General features: G+C 50.9%; 2 protein-coding genes across 10 annotated transcripts in view; one reads left to right on the forward strand and one right to left on the reverse strand.

The window, feature by feature from the left end:
- The window catches only part of FOXN4 (forkhead box N4), a 42,554-nt gene that overhangs the window by 11,535 nt on the left and 9,991 nt on the right, over positions 1–21,028 (forward strand). For 2 of the 7 annotated variants that reach the window (XM_081836547.1, XM_081836548.1), the window contains exons 3-10: positions 2,637–2,800; positions 3,049–3,173; positions 3,263–3,388; positions 4,236–4,366; positions 5,650–5,746; positions 6,267–6,474; positions 6,899–7,273; positions 7,676–12,067. In XM_081836547.1, coding sequence (XP_081692673.1) covers positions 2,637–2,800; positions 3,049–3,173; positions 3,263–3,388; positions 4,236–4,366; positions 5,650–5,746; positions 6,267–6,474; positions 6,899–7,273; positions 7,676–7,932 — 1,483 coding nt within the window. In that variant the 3' untranslated portion in view covers positions 7,933–12,067. Of the gene's footprint in view, positions 1–2,636; positions 2,801–3,048; positions 3,174–3,262; positions 3,389–4,235; positions 4,367–5,649; positions 5,747–6,266; positions 6,475–6,898; positions 7,274–7,675; positions 12,068–21,028 lie in introns of those variants that run through there. The other 5 variants (XM_081836550.1, XM_081836551.1, XM_081836549.1 and 2 more) reach the window with 5 other exon arrangements.
- Positions 12,212–21,028, reverse strand: part of ACACB (acetyl-CoA carboxylase beta) — a 68,337-nt gene continuing 59,520 nt past the window's right edge. For all 3 annotated transcript variants that reach the window (XM_081836488.1, XM_081836486.1, XM_081836487.1), the window contains 5 exons: positions 20,908–21,020; positions 14,585–14,739; positions 13,698–13,868; positions 13,087–13,223; positions 12,212–12,690 (listed from right to left, as the gene is read on the reverse strand). In XM_081836488.1, coding sequence (XP_081692614.1) covers positions 12,564–12,690; positions 13,087–13,223; positions 13,698–13,868; positions 14,585–14,739; positions 20,908–21,020 — 703 coding nt within the window. In that variant the 3' untranslated portion in view covers positions 12,212–12,563. The remainder of the gene's footprint in view (positions 12,691–13,086; positions 13,224–13,697; positions 13,869–14,584; positions 14,740–20,907; positions 21,021–21,028) is intronic.

Consider the following 21,028-nt stretch of genomic DNA (forward strand, 5'->3'; position numbering starts at 1 on the left):
GGAAGTCTGGGTTCAACTGGTGGTCTTTTATGCCAGGGCTGGGGAAAACACCCACCTGAAGCCCTGCCTGCAGAGCTCATAATGGAATCAGAGAATGGTAGAGCTGGGAGGGACCTCCGAGGGTCCTCTAGTCCAACCCCCTCAGCTGCAGCATCCAGGACAGGAGGCCTCCCAACCTCTGCTTAAAACCCTCCAGGGAAGGATGCCCATCTGTGGCTGTGCACGCCCACACTAGACAGTTCATGTGCCCAGGCTGACAAAAAAAAAAGGGTGATGGACCACTGGCCTGAGCTGGTATTAGGCAGAGTCGGGGACGGGGGGGGGGCCTCACAGAACCAAGTGCCTGGAGTGAGTGCTTGGCGACTGCGCTCTTGTGGGCAATCAGTTGAGGGGAGAGCGGTTGGCAGACGGAGCCACCCTGCTTGTTTTTCACGGTGTGCAGAACCAAAGCCTGTTTCAGATGAAAAAGCCACCTAAATCCAAAACATCCAATGGCTAGAAATGCAGGCTTTATTCCTGTGCCATTGTTTTCCCTTCAGCCCCTTGATTTACACAACCATCTTGCAGGTCCTGCATTGCAGGGACTAGGGCTAGATGGCCCTTGGCATCCCTTCCAGCTCTACACTTCTATGATTTTAGACTGTCTAGCCAGGGGTAGCTGCCTTTAGCCTTGGTTGGTGGTTCATAACATTCAGTTCAAGAAGTTTAAAAGGGTTTTGAGTGTGTGTTCTCAAAGCTATATTTCCCTCTAACTCTGTGCCAACCCCGGTCTCCATACGGAGTGGGGACCCAGGAAAGGGGGGGGGAGGTCTACCCTGTAGGCTAGTTGTGCAAAGATGGTGCCCTTTGGTACAGAAAAGGGGCAGGCGCCTTCCCTTCTCCTCCACACAAGGCGGATTTATGAGGAAGTGTTTATTAGGGAGAAGAATGAACAGGGATCCCTTAGATCTGCCACAGAAAGCAGCTGGAGAAGGAGATGGTGCTCCCACCCAGCCATGTGCTGCAGGGGGCGGGCCATGCGCTCGCTGACAGGAGGCGTGTGCAGTGGGTCTTGACCCTCCCCGCCCACCTGACCCCATTTATTTGTTTGGGGGGGGGGCTGAGGGTTGCCAGGGGCCCTGGAGTACCAGATGGCACGGGGTTGAGTGTCTGCTGTCATTCAGCCAGATTAATGGGAAGTTTGTAAAAAGGGGGAGAAAACAATTAAGCAAGAATCCCAAAAACAAAAGGCAGCCACGTGTGCCCCCCCCCCCGCCTGGCCAACAGTCGCTGGAGCACAATGCCTCCTCGCCTTACAATGCCCAGGGCCAACTGTTGCAAACGACAGGGACCTTCCCCAGTTTTTAAATCATTTGATGCTCCTGTTTACTCACAGCCTGGCCAATGGCGGAGGAGGAAGGGGGGACCACCTGATGCTCTTTCCCAGGCCCTGGCAAGGCGGGTTATTCCATTGTGCAGGAAAGGACTAATACTGAGGAAGAAGAGAGCTCGGGGGGGGGGGGGGGAGCCAGGAGGGCCCTAGCAGGGGCGTCACCTTTGCTTCCTGCAATCACCCTTGGCCTTAAAAAGAGAAAAACGAGCTAAGTTTGGCTCTGAGGTTGGCAGAGGAAAACGGCAAAACACTTTTGAGAAATGTGAGCACAAAGCTCTGTGAATTAACTTGGCTGCAACAGTTGCATTATTAAACTCTTGAAAACTGCAAAGGGAGCAAGTGCAAATGCCAGATTTATTTTAGGGCGTAAGCTCAGTGCCTTCAGCCAATGATGCATATGTCTATCAGAAAAAGCATCTATAATCTTATTTTAGATAACAGGAAAATTTTTGACGCTCAATCTGCAATAAGCCAAGTGTGGCAAATTCTGCTAGAACACTGTGGTTCTAGGTTTCAGTACTTTTGTGCACCCAGGTGAAATGGGATTTTTACTTTCATTAAGTTACTTGGGAGTGAAACAATATTGAACACTGTATGACCAGGGTCCCCAATGTGGTGCCCATGGGCACCATGAGCCCCCTTCCATGCCCACCCAGACCCTTTGCTCCTCCCAATATTTTCTTTTTACTTTTTTTAAAATGGATTTTTAAAAATTTGGTATTGGGAGAGGTTGCCTGTTTTTTGTTTTCTTTGTTACCTGTGTTTTAATTGTGATTCCCCACCCCAGATGGTTATAACTTCTGAATGCTTTTGCCTGTTGTCTGGGGGGGGCGTGGGGGGTTCTGACCATTGCCAGCCTCTTATCTGAGAATTATTTTATTTTATTTTTTTAAGTACACACCACTTGATTGTTAAAACAACAACCTCAAAGTGGTTTGCAATAAAGATAAAACAATGAACTGATCAGTAATAAGAATTAGCAACAATAATTAAACACTTTCAGAAAGTTAGAAATAGAATAAGTACAGGTTAAAGCTTTCTAAACTTTATTTATTTATTTATTTATTCATTCATTCATTCATTCATTCCATAAAATTAGAGTGCTTTGTGGTGTCCACAACAGTTTCTCAGATTCCCAGTCGTGGGCCCGGGCCCATGCTGTGTGAATTGGGGCCGGGTTGCAGTGGCTGACACTCAACAGGGATTTGTGTCCAACCTCAAGACTAAGTCTCTCACCTGCGCGTCTTGTTTCCACGCTCTGTAGACTCTTGGCTTCTGACCCTTCACAACTGGGTGAAGACGACCTCCCCGGTGACTTACAGTCCCTGTCCTGGCTGACTTCCGTGGATGTCCCTCGGCTGCAACAAATGGCCAGCGAAAGGATGGACTTTGGACTCAGCTCCCAGAATGCTGTGCTGCAGCAGACAGGTAGGTCTCTTCCGGGGATGTTGAGTTCCTCCATCAACTGCTATGGGAGCCCTTTCAGGGGGTGGGGAGTGTTTTCCCCTCCTTATTTCTACCACCCTGCAGATTTACTCATTTGTTTTGGCCTCTGTGCGTGCCTCGGGTGCTAAACGGACATGTGCTGGCACTTCTCTTGTGCGTGCGAGTGGCGTGGTTTTGTCTGCACACACACTGGAAGACTCACAACGCCCCATGTCTCTCCCGCTGCCCAGCAGGGTCTATGCCAGGGAATCTGCACGCCACCGCAGGGACTCCTGGAGCAATGATCCACATCCAGGCCAGCCTGCCTCAAGGCATTCTGGGAGGACTGAACACCGTTTCATCTCACGGTGCCAATGTAAGCACTTCCTTTCCCTCCCCATTCCTGGCCAAGGAGGCGTTTCTGACCTGGTTCAACTGACGTTCCTCTTCTCTTTCCTTTGGCAGCAGATAAGCCAGTATGTGGTTGGGGGGCAGCTGTCTCCCAGTCTGCAAGCGCAGACAGCCCCCCTCTTCCCTCCTCTGCCCCGCCATGTCCAGCAGGTGTTCACCATCGCTCAACACGCGCAACAGGTACCATCTCCAGCTCCCGAGGCTGTGTGTATGTTGAGGCACAGAGCTGTAAGGGGACGTAAAACAACTTTAACAAAGAAGCACAGCCCAGTCAAGGGCAAGTGACCCAAGCTGAGCTGCTGCGGGTTTATTTGCCTTTATTTGGAAGCATGGCAGGGGGCCACAGGGGGGGGGGTTGGTAGAGGAAGCAGCATGTGTTTGGATTCAGAGCAAGAGGCTCAGATTGCAATCCAGAGATTTAATCCCAATTTAATGCAGAGGCAGGGCTCATCCACACTTTCACTTGACCCGTATTTTGATCATATTGTGTCCTGATTATTTCCCCTGGGTCTGAGGGCATTTCTCGTTGTTTGGCTGCTGTGCCTTGCGAAAATTCAGTCTTACCCACTGAACTGAAGCTTGGTCAAACTCAATCTCTCTTTGGATTTCCAGCACATCTGATAAATTCAGATTCAGTGGGTAAGATTGGATTTTCACAAGGCACAGCAGCAGAACAATGAGAAAAGCCCTCGGACCCAGGAGAGCAATTTGTACACAATATGGTCAAAATATGGGTCGAACGAAAGTGGGGTTCAGGCCTTGATTTTGGAGCAAGAGATTTAATCTAAAGATTTGGCTTTGGAGAAGCAGGCCTAGATTTAAATCCAAATATAAATCCAGAATTTTGGCTATCATGTCACCTCTCAGTCCAGGCTAACATGTAATGTTATAAGTTATATCTGTGTCTTGGTATCCTCCTCTCCCCACCCCTTATGATGAAGGAAAAGGTCTTTAAAGTCTCTATTTAACTGCTGAGAGAGCTGAAACTTTCCCCCCTTTCTCCCCCCTCCCCTCTTCCCCACCCCAGTGCCCTCCAACGACCATCTACAGCACCTCTTATGGGACGCAGCCTCAATACTCACAGCCCCCCCGCCTGGCTCCTCACAGCACCCAGGAACAGCAGGCGAAGCCTTACCCCAAGCCTATCTACTCCTACAGGTGAGAAGGACCACACTTTGCCCAGGCACACCTGCCCATCTTATCCCCAGAGAAGTCTCTGCCCCAAACTCAGCAACTGCAGCTGAAGTGAGTTGCTGTTCCGAAGGGCTTCCAGGTGTGGGGCTTAATTTGGGAATGAACACACTTAAACCTCATGTGTCTTTAATTTGCATAGTCCCAACAGGCCAGCCTTTAACTGCGCAAGGTTGAAACTGCACCAGTTAAATTAATGTAAGGTGCAACTGTACTGTAATTAGTGACAGAGTTTCTTTTTCCTCTTTCTCTTATTGGATTTACCCCACTAAGGATCAATCCAGCTAAAGAGAAACAAACAACAAACAAGCCCCACATGCTGATGCCAGCCGGGTTGTGTGGGTGTTGCAGAACTGCAGCATCCGCAAACAGCACCCATCCCACAGTAAACATGCTCTGTCATTCTCACTTCTCCATCATAAATGAGAAAAGAACTTTACGCTGTGAAAAAATTGCAAAACAATCCTTAACTGGACCTAAGTCCTATAAATGCAGAAGGGATGACTTGTGGGAGGGGGCTTACTGTGCCCTGGAGTTACTGAAATGGGGAGAGATTACTCTGAGGAATGGTCTGCAAAAGGGGGGGGGGCACGTTCTGCACCACCAGAACAAGAGTGCTGGGCTAAGGCCTGGGAGGCCAAAGTTCAAGTTTTCCCCCTCAGCCATGAAGCCACTCGCTGTCTCTTAGTGTAAGCCTCCTTCACTAGGTGGTTGTGAGGTTAAAGTGAAGAGGAGAGAACCATGTACTTATGAGGAACGGCTAAGGGAGCTGGGCATGTTTAGCCTGGAGAAGAGGAGGTTAAGGGGTGATATGATAGCCATGTTCCAATATATAAAAGGATGTCACATAGAGGAGGGAGAAAGGTTGTTTTCTGCTGCTCCAGAGAAGTGGACACGGAGCAATGGCTCCAAACTACAACAAAGAAGATTCCACCTAAACATTAGGAAGAACTTCCTGACAGTAAGAGCTGTTTGACAGTGGAATTTGCTGCCAAGGAGTGTGGTGGAGTCTCCTTCTTTGGAGGTCTTTAAGCAGAGGCTTGACAACCATATGTCAGGAGTGCTCTGATGGTGTTTCCTGCTTGGCAGGGGGTTGGACTCGATGGCCCTTGTGGTCTCTTCCAACTCTAGGATTCTAGGATTCTACTCCAATCTTTTTGCTCCTTGGATTAGAAGGTGGAATATAAATGGAAGCAGCAACAAGAACAGGAAGGCAGGGAGGAAACTCTGACTTCTCCTCTTCCTTGCAGCTGCTTGATTGCCATGGCCCTGAAAAACAGCAAGACGGGCAGCCTCCCCGTCAGCGAGATCTACAGCTTCATGAAGGAGCACTTCCCCTATTTCAAGGTGAGGGAGGCAGGGCTTGCCTTGCAGCTGACATGGAGAACTGCAGAGGCAGAGCAGAGCCATCCTGGCTGATAGGCATTGAATTTGCCCCATCCTCTTGTAAAGCATCCAAGTTGGTCACTATCACTGCCTCCTGTGGGAGGGAGTTCCACAGTCTAACTGTCTCCATGATAAAGTCCTTTATTTGATCTGTCTTCAGTCTCCCAGTCTGCCAACTTCATAGGGTGTCCATGAACTCTAATCTTATGAGAGAGGGAGAAAACTTTTTCTCTGTCAGTTTTCTCAACACCACGCATAATTTTATAAACTTCTATCATTCTTACTCACCTTTTCTCTAAACTAAAAGGTCCTTGCTGCAACCTTTGTTCATGTAGGACCCATTTGGGTCCCATAGCAATGATGTTGCCTCATGGAAGTGCTCGCTGGTGCTTTGCCTTTGAAGGGCACAATCCCACCCCTGGACACAGGGCTTTTCTTCTTCTTAAATGACCTGAGGAAGGGGCCTTGCTCCCTTTTGCAGACAGCGCCTGATGGGTGGAAGAACTCCGTCCGCCACAACCTGTCCCTCAACAAATGCTTTGAGAAGGTGGAGAATAAGATGAGCGGCACGTCCCGCAAAGGCTGCCTGTGGGCCCTCAACCCCGCCAAGATAGACAAGATGGAAGAGGAGATGCAGAAGTGGAAGAGGAAAGACCTGGCAGCCATTCTGCGGAGCATGGCCAACCCAGGTGAGCAGCAGGCCGGCACCTGGCGAGGAGGCTCCTGGGGGCCCTGCCTGCCAATAGTTCTCTGGCAGGGAGAAACGGCAAAATCACCGGATGTGGCTGCCGCACCCCTGCAGGGGAGGAGATGCGCGGAGGGTGATGCCCACGGGCATGGAGGCTGCTCCCTCCACACAGACAGCAGCTCGTTTAGCTGGTCTCTTAATTTTTTTAAAGCTTATGTCTGCTTTTCCTCCCAGGCACTTGAGGCCATGCACAGGGCTCCCAATTTTATGCTATGCTGGTATTTATTTATATGCCGCCTTTCAGCGCTTTAAGTGTATTGCGTGAATGTGGCCTTAGTGCTGTGAAAGGATATAATTTCTATATTTTCTTCAGCTGTGGGCCCCTTCTTTACTCTCCACGCATCAATGGCAATCTCCCCTTGCAGAGGAGCTGGACAAGCTCATCACAGACCGACCTGAGAGCTGCAGGCGGGTGAGCAAGCAGTCTGAGGGGGACGGTTCCACGCGGAGCCACATGGCGGCAGCCGCAGGGCGCATCTCACAGTTGCAGCCCCAGCCGGTCATGACACTCGCCCTGCAGTCCCTCCCGCTGCACCACCAGATCCAGACGCAAGCGTGCATGACTCCAGATTCGCCTGCTCCTGCGCAGACCCCTCCCTTGCACCCGCTGCACGGTCTTAGCCAGAGTCCCCTTCCTCAGCATCCGATGAGCCGTGCCCCAGATTTCTTCAGCGTGATGACCGACATGAACGCAGAGGTGGATGCCCTTGATCCCAGCATCATGGACTTTGCACTACAAGGTAAGGGGAAGAGTTTGGGGGTGGAGATGGCTGCTGGATGGCAGGGATTCTCCAGCTGTGATTCCTGCCTTGCCGAGGGTTGAACTAGGTGAGCCTTGGGGTCCTTTCCAACTCTATCATTCTTTAATGTGGGATTTGAACTCAGCTGTGGAGGGGTTGATACCGGACCAAGTGGGGATCTAGGTAGGTCCTCATGAGGTTTGAGATGGGGATCGCTCATGGGCTTCCTTAGGACAGCTGGCTGGTTTCATCATGGAGGGAGATGGGCCTCTTCTCACTAGAGCCAATGTGATTGTGGACAACTGGTGCGTTTCGCGATCCTCCTCTCTTGCACCTTCCACCTTCTCAAAGCTGAACTGTCACCAGTGTTCACTGCTCTGTTGTTGTCCCTATTATGAAAAGGTAACATCTGGGAAGAGATGAAAGACGAGAGCTTCAACTTGGAGAGCCTGGGTGCTTTCAGCAACTCTTCTCTGGCCCTCTCTGACTGCGACCTGGCCCCCGCTGGCCTCACCCCTGCCTCCAGCAACAACACTGACCACCCCTCCTTTTCAGACTTGCAAGTGACAGGCCTCTACACAACATACACAACGCTGGACCCCATCGCTGCCACTCAGTACATCAGCGCCCAAGGAAACAAGCCTATCGCCCTTCTCTGAAAGAGCCATTCCCGTCCCTTGAGCCTGACTGAGAAACAGAGAAGCCCAGTTCCTTCTGGGGGTGATTTGAGCCTGCAAAATTATCTACATTGGGGAGGAGAACATGCCTTGCTGCTCCTTCAAGCATCCCAAGCAAGAGATTTTGGTGAGATGCATAGTCTTGAAGACACTAACTGATGTGAAGGGATCCTGGTGAGCTCCAAGGCAAGCTGCAAAATTTCAGCAAAGCCCCCCCACCCCAACCCGCTGGTGCTTGGGCTGTTCTGAAGCCCATTAGGGTTGCTCTGTCATTTGTGACAGTCTAAGCCGCAACTGGCTGAGCTTTCTATCACTAGTTGCAACTGTGTGCCCCCCACTCCACTCTGCTGGTGGTTCCTCCCCAGACCTTCTTCCCCAGTTCCCAGAGGCTTCACTTCCATTAGTGATCCCCCTGCCTCTTGACCAGCCTCTCTTCTCTTCAGGCAAAAGGGGGTGAATCTCCCCTCCCCTCTGTCCATCTCAAGCCACACCATCCAGCTACTCTCCCTCCCTGCAGGCTCCTATTTCTCGCTTTGGACCCTTCCTTTGGCTCTCCCTTCCCTTCCCTCCAGCATCCTCCTTCTGCCCAGTCTTCAGCCATCCCTTCTGGGAAGCCCCTGAGCAGCTGCCAGATGGTCTCAGTCTAGTCCAGGCCATGGTCAGCAGAGTCTTCCGAGGTGCCAGGAAGGCTCTGCCTCTCGAGGGAGGAGGATGGCTCGTGTTCCCTGGTAGAGAAAGTCTCAGCTCAGCCCTCACCAAAATCTGTGCCCTCCAGCCTCGGCCCCACCTGCACATCTGTGTGAGCCAGGATGGATGGGACCCGTGGCCAAAAACAGCTGGGGAGCGTCGGCTTGGCAAAGGCTGTACTAAATAAGGAACTTTACACTGGATAAAACATTACCTTAGGCTTTTAAAACAAAGGAGAAATAATTTAGGATTTATATTCTAGACTTGTGTATAGTATTTCCTAATTATTGTACTAGGCAGTATTACTGTTGTAAATTTTATTTATAATTTATTTTTATGAAAACAAAAATGAATTGTGTATTCAGCATCAATTTTTTTTTAAATGTTGTTGTAGTGACAGGAAAACAAAACACAAACCTTAAATTATTCAGAAGCACAGCAAAATACTGCAAAACTTTTATGTCAGGTTCTTTCCCTTTTTTTACCTGAACTTTAAAAGAAGTACTTTGGATACTTAGAGATAAAATGGCACATGTGCCAGACCCAATACTGTTTTTTATGTTTAACCGATAGGGCTTTTCTACAGCTGAAAAAGGACTGTGGCTCTTTTTTTGCAATTCATTCCTGTGGATCTTTTCTTTGAAGTGCACCCCACCCTCTTTAGTGGGGCTTACTGCTCCCAGGTGAGTGTTTCCAGGGCTGCAACATTAGGTCACAAGGTAAATAAATGAATAGGTCCACCAACAGGAGGAAAAACTGGAAACTGGTTTTAAAATTTGAAAACTTACAATTTAACGTTTAGTCTGCTGATGCCAGTATAACCTTGATGTAATATTTATATTTTTAATAATGTTTTACTAAACACTGGTTGAATAGAATTTTTATAAAGTCTTTTTCAGATCTGGAACAAAATATTTACTCTTCTTTATAGACTGTGGAAATATTGAATGGGAAAGTTCCTTTCTCTTGGGCTTGTTTACACAACCACAAGTCTGAGAACGTTGATCAAGGCAGGTGTCAGGGTAGCAGCCCTGCAGAAAGAGATGGCCAGGAGAGTTGAGCCCCATCATACGGCTGGGCTGCCATTGGAACTCTCTTTTGCCAGAAGTAATGCAAATCTGCTATTGTTTACAGCGGGGGGGGGGGGGGCAATATTTTTGGTTCAGCAGGCCAGACGCTTATCTCCCCCCACCCCCAGGGGCCAACTGTGACAGGCAGGTGAGACCACACATGTCAATTTTCTGGCGTCATAATGACATCAGGTGACTGCAAAGCAACCCTGAGCAGAACTGAACTCCCTTGTCATCAGCTGATGAGCAGACAGCTCAGTCCTCCTCTCTGCAGGAGTCAGAGCAGGATTTGACCCCCTGCTCAGTCTTACTGTGTTGAAATCACATGCCAATAAAGAATTGAACCCTACCGCTGTCCATCAGCTGATGAAAAGCTGGGTGTAGTTTTGGAAGAATCAGTCGCCCGTGGGCTGGAGGTTCCTCACACTGTTTTGCATGGCGAGTCTCTTGTTTTCAGGGCAGCAGAAGTGATGTTCTGGACTGGGTTGGTTTTTCAGCTTGGGATAACTCAAGCATATGGATATTTTTACTCAGATGTAAATCCTCACCAAGTCCAGAATCATATAAAACAAAAGCAGGAGTTGCTATTAATTCTCGGGTTCCTGGGTGTCTTTTTGGTCAAGCCTTCATATGACGCAGCAGACCAAGGGCTCGCCCACATGTCCACTTGTCCCAGCGCTTCCCCCAGGGAAACCTGCTCTTTAGTGTTGAATGGGAGCAAACATCTACCTGCGGAAAACCCAACAAACGTTTGCTCCCATTCAGCAGTAAAGAGCAAGTTTCCCTGGCGGAAGTGTGGCTGAGCCCACCGGCTGCCTATCAGCAACCTCTTTCACAGGAAGGTCCCACAAATGTCTTCACTAGTGAAAAAGGACAGCATGGCATCAATAGCAATCCTGCAGCGCCTGCCCAAACACACGCAATCTTAGAAAGGTTTGGGAATGTAAGTTAACCTAAAACCAATGGATCCAAATTACAAAAAATAAAAAGAGATTTTCATTAAGCATTAGGAAGAACTTTCTCAAAAGGTGGTAGACTCTTTCTAAACAGTGGTTGGGGGGCCATCTGCCGGGGTGCTTTAGCTGTTACTCCTGCACTGCAGGGGGCTGCACTAGAGGACCCTTGGGATCCCGTCCAACTCTGTGATTCTGTGGTTCTATGAAAACCAGAAAAGTGACCACTAACAGAATTTTTATTGTTTAAGGAAACCTCCCTTGGAAAATGTAATGTCAGTTCTGCTTACATGACATGACTTGCCGTCCAATAATTTACTACTGTTGGCCTTATGATTTTTTTAAAAAAATTCACAATAAAGAAGGATTAATGCTAGAGGCAGTAATGGAAGAGACGTATGTCCAAAAATAAATCAAGATTGCAATTCAGAACAAGAGCAATGGAGAGGAAATAGCTTTATGGCCAAGAACAAATCTAGTTGGAAATGCTCAGAGAATTAAAAAGACCTGTTTTGTGAGTCTCTGACATGGTAACAGACAAAATGCATGTGGCATCTGTAAATAAAATCCAGAGAGGATCATTTCTAGTAAACATAGCTGTTTTTATTAGACGCTTGAACAGTAGAGGACCACCCCCCCATGACAATGTGCACATAAATTAACATATTTGCTAGGAGAAAGAGCAACTTTTTTGAACTTGGTGCTTCCTTCCTTGAAGGAAGAAACCAGAACTCTCTTTTTCTTTTAGAAAAAACTCCCACCTGTCACTGAACTCAACACAACATGTTCCTCAACACCCACCTGGGCTTGAATAGTCCTTGGCAGCCTGGTTTGGACACTGGGACGTTAGTGCGACTGTCAGGATATGCAACACTCAACAGTGGATAGGATTAGCAACATAAACTTCCCTTCGGTTGCCACCTTTGCCCTTTACACACTTATATAAGTTTTCTTGGGGGAGGGGGGACTTACAATGCTCAACATTATGCAGATTACAATACATTCCACCTGCCAGGTGCTTACACCTTTGAAATGCACTGTGAATTCCCAGGTTGCAGCCTATTCCAACAACCTACCCAATGCCTCCAACGGCCATGGCGTCTGCTTAATCCCATTAGGCCAACCTTTGATGGAACCACTAGGTTGGCGATGGCGGCACAGCCTTAGGCACCGCCAGGAAATGGGCAAATGTTTCCAACCGAAGGTGGAGATACTGCTTTGCTTTTGAGGTGGGCAGACCCTGGCATAATTGCCTTGCGCTAGAGGGACGCAGTTGGGAAGGATGATGGAGGGAGACGGAATAATCCCTTTCATTAGGAAAATTGACAAAACTTCCTACATCAGGCAAATGGGGCTAAAAACATCATCTGCAACCAAGAAGCAGCAACATTTTTTGTAGGAATTTCTGCAATGTGTTCTGTGGTGCAGCGTGGCTGCAGTGCAGTCTGTGTGACACAACATTTTGCCAAGGCCTTGGAGACTGGTTTGGAAGTGGTTACTGGCATTGTTCCCCAATGCACAATTCTATCACAGACATTTTTTTTTAAAAAAAAAGTCACTGAAAACTGGTACTGTTATTTTATAAAGACAATACATTTTGATGTGAAAACACCTGGCGAGACTTGTCTTGGACACCAGTAGCTGGGTAACATACACTTGCAGATGACCTTTGGTTGATAGCCAGCCAAACAGCTGGGGATAATTTTGTCCTCAGGTGCACGACAGACAGCTGTCCTCCAAAGGCCCGTTCCACTGCGCTTGCCACGTGGCTGTGCTCTAGGAACTGCTGGTTGAGCCCTGTGCTGAAGATGCATTCTGTGCGCGCCGCTTGGCCACGAGGCTGTCAGGTCTGAAGGAGGCCGATGGCGGGCGTGTGCCTGTTCCTGCTGTAGCTATGCCCTAGTCACGAGGAGGAAGGGTTGTCCATTGTTGCCAGGAGGTGAGAGATCTGGGCCCTCTGAGCACGAGTGATGTGTTGGGTCATGTGAATGATGCAGTCCATGGCAACTTCGGGATTTGCTTGAACTAAGCTGCAAAGGGGGGTGTTATGAGGGAGAAGGAAGGGGGTCATTTAAGAATGCAGGCTGCTGAATCAGGCCCATGGGAGGCCACCAAGCCCAGCATCCTGCTCTCACAGCGGCTGGCCAGATGCCCATTAAGGAAAACCCACAAGCGGGACCCAAGCACAAGAGTACGCCCCCCCTCCCCTCGTGGCTTCTAGCCACTGGCATTCAGAAGCCCCATGCTGCACTTTCAACTTGCAATGGCGATTGCAATGTGAATCAGGCACCAAGCACTGGACGGTCATCCCTCCAGATCCCTGCTATGCAACTCTTTCCAACCCAGAAATAGCCCAGATGCAGCCCCTGCAGGAAACAAGCTGAGCTTCCTCAAGCAGCCCCCCTGCTGTCTCGCTTTACACTCACTTTCGGATGTGCTTGAGGGCATAATCCCTCTTCAGGTACTTGATGTTTTCCTGGATGGCAGACTTGGCCCCGTCTTCCTCTTGCAGGTGCTTCTCAAGCCATTCCACCACCACTTGGTTGTTGTCCCAGAGGTAGCCCTAGAGGAGCAGGAAGGGAAACTCAGTCTGGCTTTGAAGAGAGGTCAGAGTGGGGTATGGGTCCTTCACGCAGTTTGCACCCCTCACCCTCACTTCCAACCAAGCAGGCCTTGAAGGTTTTTGAAAATCACACAAAAGCTTGCCAAACCCATTTAACCAGAGGTGAGAATGGGATGAAATGCACAGGCTTTAAGCCCCCTTCTCTCTGTAAACTTGCCTTCCACTCTGAAAACGCCACAATTTTACCCATGCTTTGTATTATTATTAAGGCGTCTTATATCTACAGGCAGATTGCACACAGGGGTTTGGCTGCAAGGGCTCCATGTACACATACAAACGGTGCATGTCCAAACCCTTGGAGGCGCTGCACGGCCAGCAGCTGAGGTGGAAAGAGGGAGAACCCCCTGAACCCCCAGAGTACGCTGGCTTGGGCTGGCGGCTACCCCATCCTTGCAACAGAGCCAAGCCAAGCACCTTCACGGCACCCTCCGTTTCCAGGAACCATCGTCGCAGCATGGACTGGATGTGGCTGTTGCTTAACTCGCTGTGAGCCTCTAGGATCTCTGCCTTCACGACTTCCTCCAGCAGGAGGCGCCGCAAACGCCAGTAGAAGAACGCCCGGGCATTTTTCCACTGGAGAATGTCCTAAAAGGGAGCAAATAAGGTCGTTGCTAGTTATTTTTTTATGGGAAGATTAATAAATTATTGCATTGGCCGGAGGAAGCTTATCAGGATATTCACATTATCCAGTGTTGTAGACATACTTAACCCCCCTTAGGCAGCCTGAATGATGCTCTCCGTCAACTCTGCTGTGACAAGACAGGAGGTCTTAGCAAGTCTGGGGCCAACAATGAGAGTGGGAGGCAAACACATCTGGGGGGCAGCAGGTTGGGCAAGTATGGCTCAGAAGCTGAGCAGGTTCATGAGCCCACAAGCGTATGGTTATATTTTCATTCCACGCTTTCTCCAAGATACTCTGCCCAGCAAAGACCCTTCCCTGCCTTTTATCTTCATGAGAACCCTGTGAGAGAGTTACAGATAGGTAGCCGTGTTGGTCTGCCATAGTCAAAACAAAAATTTTTTTCCTTCCAGTAGCACCTTAAAGACCAACTAAGTTAGTTCTTGGTATGAGCTTTCGTGTGCATGCACACTTCTTCCTGTGAGAGAGGTTAGCGTGAGATGGAGCACAAGGGAGATGCAGCAAGCATTAGAGTGGAACAAGGATTCCAGCCCTTGTTTTTCCAACTTGAATGAAATGAAAAACAGTTCCTACACCTTCTCAGGCATGAGGGATGATCAGACTCCAGAGGCTGGAGGAACAGAGGATTTGGGAGCGAGAAGAAAAAAACCCATGGCTTAACTGTAACGACTCCTTTCTCCTGCATCCTCCCTGGCGTGTCGTGGAGGTCAGCAAACTGCACTGCCACCTGGTGGAAGATGGGGAGGAGGTAATCCTCGCGGGCCTTCAGCTGCTTCTCCAGCTCCTTGTGCTCCTCTGCAGAGAGCCTCAGGGAACCTGTTAATCCCAGAATACAAGAAGTCTTTGTAGGAGAAGACAAAATCTGCAGACACCAGAAAAAGCGGCTAATCCGTGGCAGGGAGGAAAATGCCAGGGAGGAAGAAGTCTGTGCAGGGAAGGACTATAGAGTTCAGTGGTCAGGGCATCTGCCTTGCAAGCAGAAGGTCCCAGGCACCATCTCCCCTGGGGTGTCCAGAGGAGTCTTGGAAAGGACTCCCTGCCTGAAACCCCAAAGAATTGGTGTGGATAATGCTGAGCTCGAGAGACCGCTAGTCGGACTCTGCAGAAAGCAGCTTCCTCTCTTCTGACTTCCAGGTTCACCAGAGGAGCCTTTGCCAACCCGGTGCCCTCCAGATGTGTCAGGGAACTGCCATCGGAGAGCAGTGTGGTGGAGAGGCTCTCAGACGCTGGGGAAGGAACCAGCAGGGAAAGAGGGAGATCTTCCGCTGAGGAAGAAGGGAAGGAGGAGGAGTTGGAGGGAAGGCGCAGGGACGCTTCCAGCGAGACCAGTGGAGAGAGCTCAGGACCTCCCCTGGGGACGCCCACTCTGCGCAGAAAGCTGTCGCGCAGGGAATCCAGGTGGAGACTTTCTGTCAAGGAGCTCTTATGTTGGAAGAAGTTCAGGAAACGCCCACTGACGGATTCTGCCAGTGATTAAAGCAGCCACGAAGTAAAGGCTGTCCGGTCAGGGAAAGTTTTAACCAACTACTCAGCTTGGAGCGGTTTGGCGCTTACGCACAAGCAACCCTAATCCCTTTACAGCAATCCGTCAGTCACCGACGTTGTTTGTGCAGAGGAGGCATTATGAGCAACACAGAAGGAGCCGGAAGCGGAGGGGGAGCCAGGGGAGGACCAATTCTGGAGGAGAGAAACAGAGATTTGGAGCAACAGCTGGCTCTCCTAGCAGCGCGGCTCGATGAGAGGCGGGCTCAGGATGCGCAGGGGAAACCCACCCCCATCTCAAGGAAAGTACCGGGACTGGTGCATAAGTTTGGGGGCGATCCGAGGGACTACCAGGCTTTTAAGACAGAGGTGCAGTATGCACTGGATTTGCAATATGATGACTTTGTGGATGAGGGGGGGAGAGTTGCCTTTGTGGTCGGACACTTGGAGGCTGAAGCCAGAGAGTGGGTTAGACCACTGATGGCATCTGATAATGATGCCCTAAGAGACTTGAGGAAGTTCTTTGCAGCCATGGATCTGATGTTTTCCAGCCAGATTGAGCAGAGCGTGGTACGCAGGCAGTTAATGGCTTGCAAACAAGGGAACCAGTCAGTCAGAGAGTACTGGTCGCGATTTGCCATGCTCATACACCGACTTGGTTGGGATTTTACTGCGGAACCGATTCAGATGTTATTTGAGGAAGGCCTGGCCCCCGCAGTAAAAGATGAACTTTCCCGCGCGCCCCGCCCACAGTCGATGGATCAGCTAACCAAGGCTGCGCTTGCCATCGGAGCGAGGCAGGAAGCGCGGGCTCTGGAAAAGCGGGAAGGCAGAGCAGAGCGTTGGAATGACTTCCGCATTCCTGAAATAACAGAGCAACCTTCCCCGCCAGTGGAGCCAATGGAGAGCGGACGCGCGCAGGGTTTCAAACGCTGGAGAAGTTCGAAAGAAGGAGGGGGAAACGACCAAGAAGTGTTTCCTCTGCCAACAGCCAGGGCATTTTGCCAGGGACTGCCCTCAAAGGAAAGCATGGCAAGGAATGGTGGGGGCGGCCGGGAGTGAGGAGGAGGGGCTTAAGGAGCAGGGAAAAGCCAACGCTTGGCTGCTGATAGGGCACAGCAGCCAGGCGAACAACCAGTAAATGTGCCCAAGCCAGAGCCCCCCCCCGAGCAGCCATTGCCATAGAAGTGGTGCTAGAGCTCCCTAACGGCCACCCACTCAAGATAAAGGCGCTGTTGGACTCAGGCAGTTCTTGCAATTTTCTTAGCAAGGAATTTGCGTTAGAACACCAGTTGCAGACTCTGCCACTAGGGAGTCCTTTACAAGTCACGACGATCGATGGGAGGGAACTCCTGGGGAGGGGAGGTAACACAGCAGACGCCCCCCATGAGAATGAGGATTGCCAGGCACACTGAAATCATTGCCTTTCATGTAGCCACTCTGGCAGGACCGCCGATTATACTGGGAATGAGCTGGCTGGCGCTACATGATCCATTAGTGGGATGGCACCAGCGGACGGTCTCATTCGGGTCAGCTCACTGCTTGGAACACTGCCATGGGGGGGAAACCCCGAGGATGGCAATAGCCAGAGTGGCAGGGATGGCGGTGGGAGAGAAGGGGCAGGTACCACCGCAGTACGCTGACTTGCAAGATGTCTTCAGTGAGAAAGAAGCAGATAGACTGCCCCCTCATAGACCCTTTGACTGCCAAATCAACCTGCTCCCAGGAGCCCAGCTGCCAGTGGGCAAACTGTACGCCATGTCGGACAGGGAGATGCAGGAGTTGAGGGAATTTATAGACAAGAACCTGAAAAGAGGGTTCATAAGGGAATCAAGGGCGGTGGGGGGCAGTCCAGTGTTCTTTGTGGACAAGAAAGACACGAATAAACCCAGGTTGGTAGTGGACTTCCGGGCCGTTAATTCGGTGTCGGAACCAGTGACCTTCCCCATGCCCAGGATTGACGACATTTTGACCAGGGTGAGGAAGGGAAAGATTTTCACCAAGCTGGACCTAAGAGGGGCATACAATCTGATCAGGATGAGGGAGGGAGATGAATGGAAAACCACCATGTTCACCCCTCTGGGGGCCTTCGAGTATCTCGTTATGTCCTTCGGACTCCAAGCAGGTTCAGCATGTTTCCAATCTTTCATGCATCACGTTCTGGGGCCCTTGCTGTAGAAGAACTGCGTGGCCTTTTTAGATGATGTATTGATCTATTCGGAGGATGAGGAGCAACATGTCAGAGATGTCCGGGAAGTGCTCAAGAGGCTACAGGAGCACCAGCTGTGGGTCAAATTGGAGAAGTGCCAGTTCCACACCCGAGAGGTCGAGTTCCTGGGGTACCGATTGTCAGACAAGGGCCTAGCTATGGATCCAGGCAAGGTACAAGCGGTACTGGAAGACACCCAAGACCAGGAAGGACGTGCAGAGGTTCCTGGGGTTTGGGAACTTCTATCGGAAGTTCATCAAGAACTTTGCCCACTTAACGGCACCCATCACAGATTGCCTCAGTAGCAAGAAGTTCGTCTGGACGGAGGAAGCGCAGCAATCTTTTGAAAGGCTAAAGAAGGCGTTCACTTCGGAAGAGCAGCTCTTGCACGTGGATCTACAGAAGCCAATGAGGCTGGAGACCGACGCATCGGACAGAGCGGTGGGGGCTGTACTGCTCCAGCAGGGGGGAGGAAACCAGTCTGGTTGGAGACCGTGTGCCTTTTTCTCCCGGAAGTTGAACAAGTCGGAGCAGAACTACACGGTGTATGACCGGGAGCTGCTGGCTATCTACGAAGCGTTTCGACGCTGGAGACATTTGCTGATAGGGGCGCAGCACAAGATCCAGGTGTGCACGGACAATAAGAACCTGGAATACTGGAGAACGGCGAGGGTACTCAATCAGAGACAGGTGCGGTGGGCTCAGGAGTTTTCCAAATTCCATTTTGAGATTCGTTACGTACCGGGGGAGGAAAACATCAGAGCAGATGCCCTCTCCCGGAAGCCAGAGTACCTGGAAGGAGAGGGAGCGCCGGAAGAACGACATGTGATACCCGAGGACCGATGGGTGTGTGGGGGAGTGTTGGTAGGGCGACGGGAGCTTGCAGAGGGGACGGCAGATGACGAGTACGCCCAAAGCAAGATCAGGGAACTCAGGAGGGCAGGAGGAAACCCGGGGGGTTTTGAGGAAAAGGATGGGGCATTGTATTACAGGGGGGCATTGTATATACCAGAGGGGAACTTGAGGAGTAGAGTACTCAAACAACTGCACGACAGCCCCACGGCGGGACATTTTGGGCAACACAAAACCATGTTGTTAGTCACCAGGCAGTTCTGGTGGCCAAAGTTCTGGTGGCCAAAGTTCTGGTGAGGGAAGATGTACGAGAATATATAAGGGGGTGCGACCGCTGCCAGAGAGCCAAAGGGGAGAGGGCAGCACCCGCGGGGTTACTGGAACGATTACCCACACCAGAAAGACCATGGGAGGCAGTGTCCATAGATTTTATGACCGATTTGCCCAAGTCAAGGGGCAAGACGGCCGTCATGGTAGTGGTCGACTTGTTAACTAAGATGTGCCATTTCATCGCTTGCTCACATGCGGTGACGGCGGAGGAAACCGCCAAGCTGTTTGTGGAACACGTTTTCAGGCTGCATGGCGCCCCCTTGAGGGTTTTATCAGACCAAGGGAAACAATTCACTTCCAGGTTCTGGAGGAAGCTCATGAGTCTACTTCATGTAGAGGTAAACTTCTCGACGGCCAGGCACCCGGAGACCAACGGGCAGGCAGAAAGAGCGAACAGTATACTCCAACAATACTTACGGTGCTACGTCAGCGAGAGGGAGAATGACTGGGTAGAGAAATTGGCTTTGGCCGAATTTGCCTACAATAATGCAGAGCATGTGTCCACAGGGATGAGCCCGTTCATGGCCAATTACGGCTGTCACCCCAGAGCATTCCCAGGGGAATGGGAGGAGAGATGGAGTGTGCCCGCAGCTGAACAGTTTGTGGAAGAGATGGAAGCCCTGCACCAACAGCTTAAGATGAACTTGGAGAGGGCTAAGGAAGTGTACAAAAGGCAGGCAGATAGGAGCAGGAGGGAAGGAGAGACCATATGGGTGGGGGACCGGGTGTGGTTGTCAACCCAAGGGTTACCGTTCAAGGGAGGTTGCAAGAAATGAAGGCCCAAGCGACTGGGACCCTTCGAGGTAACACAGCAGGTGAACCCGGTGGCCTTTAGGCTCAAACTGCCTGACAACATGAAACTACACCCGGTATTCCATAGGTCATTACTCTCACCATACCAGGCAGGGAGGGAATTTCAGGGACGAGAAGGAGAGGTTCCCGTACACCCACAGGTAGAGGAGAGGGAGCGCAGCAGTCACGTAGCGGAGATACTAGATTCAAGGTGGAAGAGGAGACAGGTGGAGTATCTAGTGGCTTGGGAGGGGGAGCCTGAGTCGGAAAATGCATGGGTGCCAGCGGAAACCATCGAGGATGAGTTTCTCCTGGAAGAGTTTCACCGCAGGTTCCCAAGGAGGCCCAGACCCTTAGCGAGATTCTGGGATGAGCAATTTGGCACCACGGGCGATGAAGAGGAGTTTGTGGGCTTTCCAGTGTCTGGGCAGGAGGGAGGAGAAGTGTCTGAAGGGGTGGAATCGGATTGGGAAGATTCTCCAGTGGGAAGAGGTAGTGGTAGGTGGAGAGCAGTGTTCGAGTCATCAGAAGATGGGGAAGGTTCCTTCAGGGGGTTCCCAGCATCACCGGCCGAAGAAAGGGGACGGACCGGGGGTGAGGGGGGTCCTGGAGGGGAGGTGGATGTCAGGGAACTGCCATCGGAGAGCAGGGTGGTGGAGAGGCTCTCAGACGCTGGGGAAGGAACCAGCAGGGAAAGAGGGAGATCTTCCGTTGAGGAAGAAGGGAAGGAGTCGGAGTCGGAGGGAAGGCGCAGGGACGCTTCCAGCGAGACCAGTGGAGAGAGCTCAGGACCTCCCCTGGGGACGCCCACTCTGCGCAGAAAGCTGTCGCGCAGGGAATCCAGGTGGAGACTTTCTGTCAAGGAGCTCTTATGTTGGAAGAAGTTCAGGAAACGCCCACTGACGGATTCTGCCAGTGATTAAAGCAGCCACGAAGTAAAGGCTGTCCGGTCAGGGAAAGTTTTAGCCAACTACTCAGCTTGGAGCAGTTTGGCGCTTACGCACAAGCAACCCTAATCCCTTTACAAGATGTTTGGGACAGCATCTTCCTTCAAGCCCAGCCAGCAGGGCCATGGTTCTGTCATCCTGCAGCTGTGCTGGATGGGGCCGATGGAGGGCACCAGGTGGTCCAGTCTGCTCTAGCAAAACATGCCAAAAAGAGCACATCAAGAATATTTGCTCTTCCCCACCTCCCCACCCTGGATCAAATACGGCCTTTGAAAATGGGTAGAAACCTTATTCCAAGGCCAAACTTTAAGGGGAAGGTGGGGGGGGTAGGGAGGCAGGAAACAGCCCCACAGCCCTTCTCTCTTTTCTTACCCAGCTGCTCAGCAATCCTGGCATAGGTGGCATCAATCCTTCTCATGGTCTTCTGCAGCTCCTTCCTCCGGAATTTGATTTCCACGGTGCCTTCAGCTTCTAAGATGCCCCCCCTGGAAAG

This window comes from Podarcis erhardii (genome assembly GCF_964252035.2).
Source record: "Podarcis erhardii genome assembly, chromosome: 13".
NCBI lineage: Eukaryota > Metazoa > Chordata > Lepidosauria > Squamata > Lacertidae > Podarcis > Podarcis erhardii.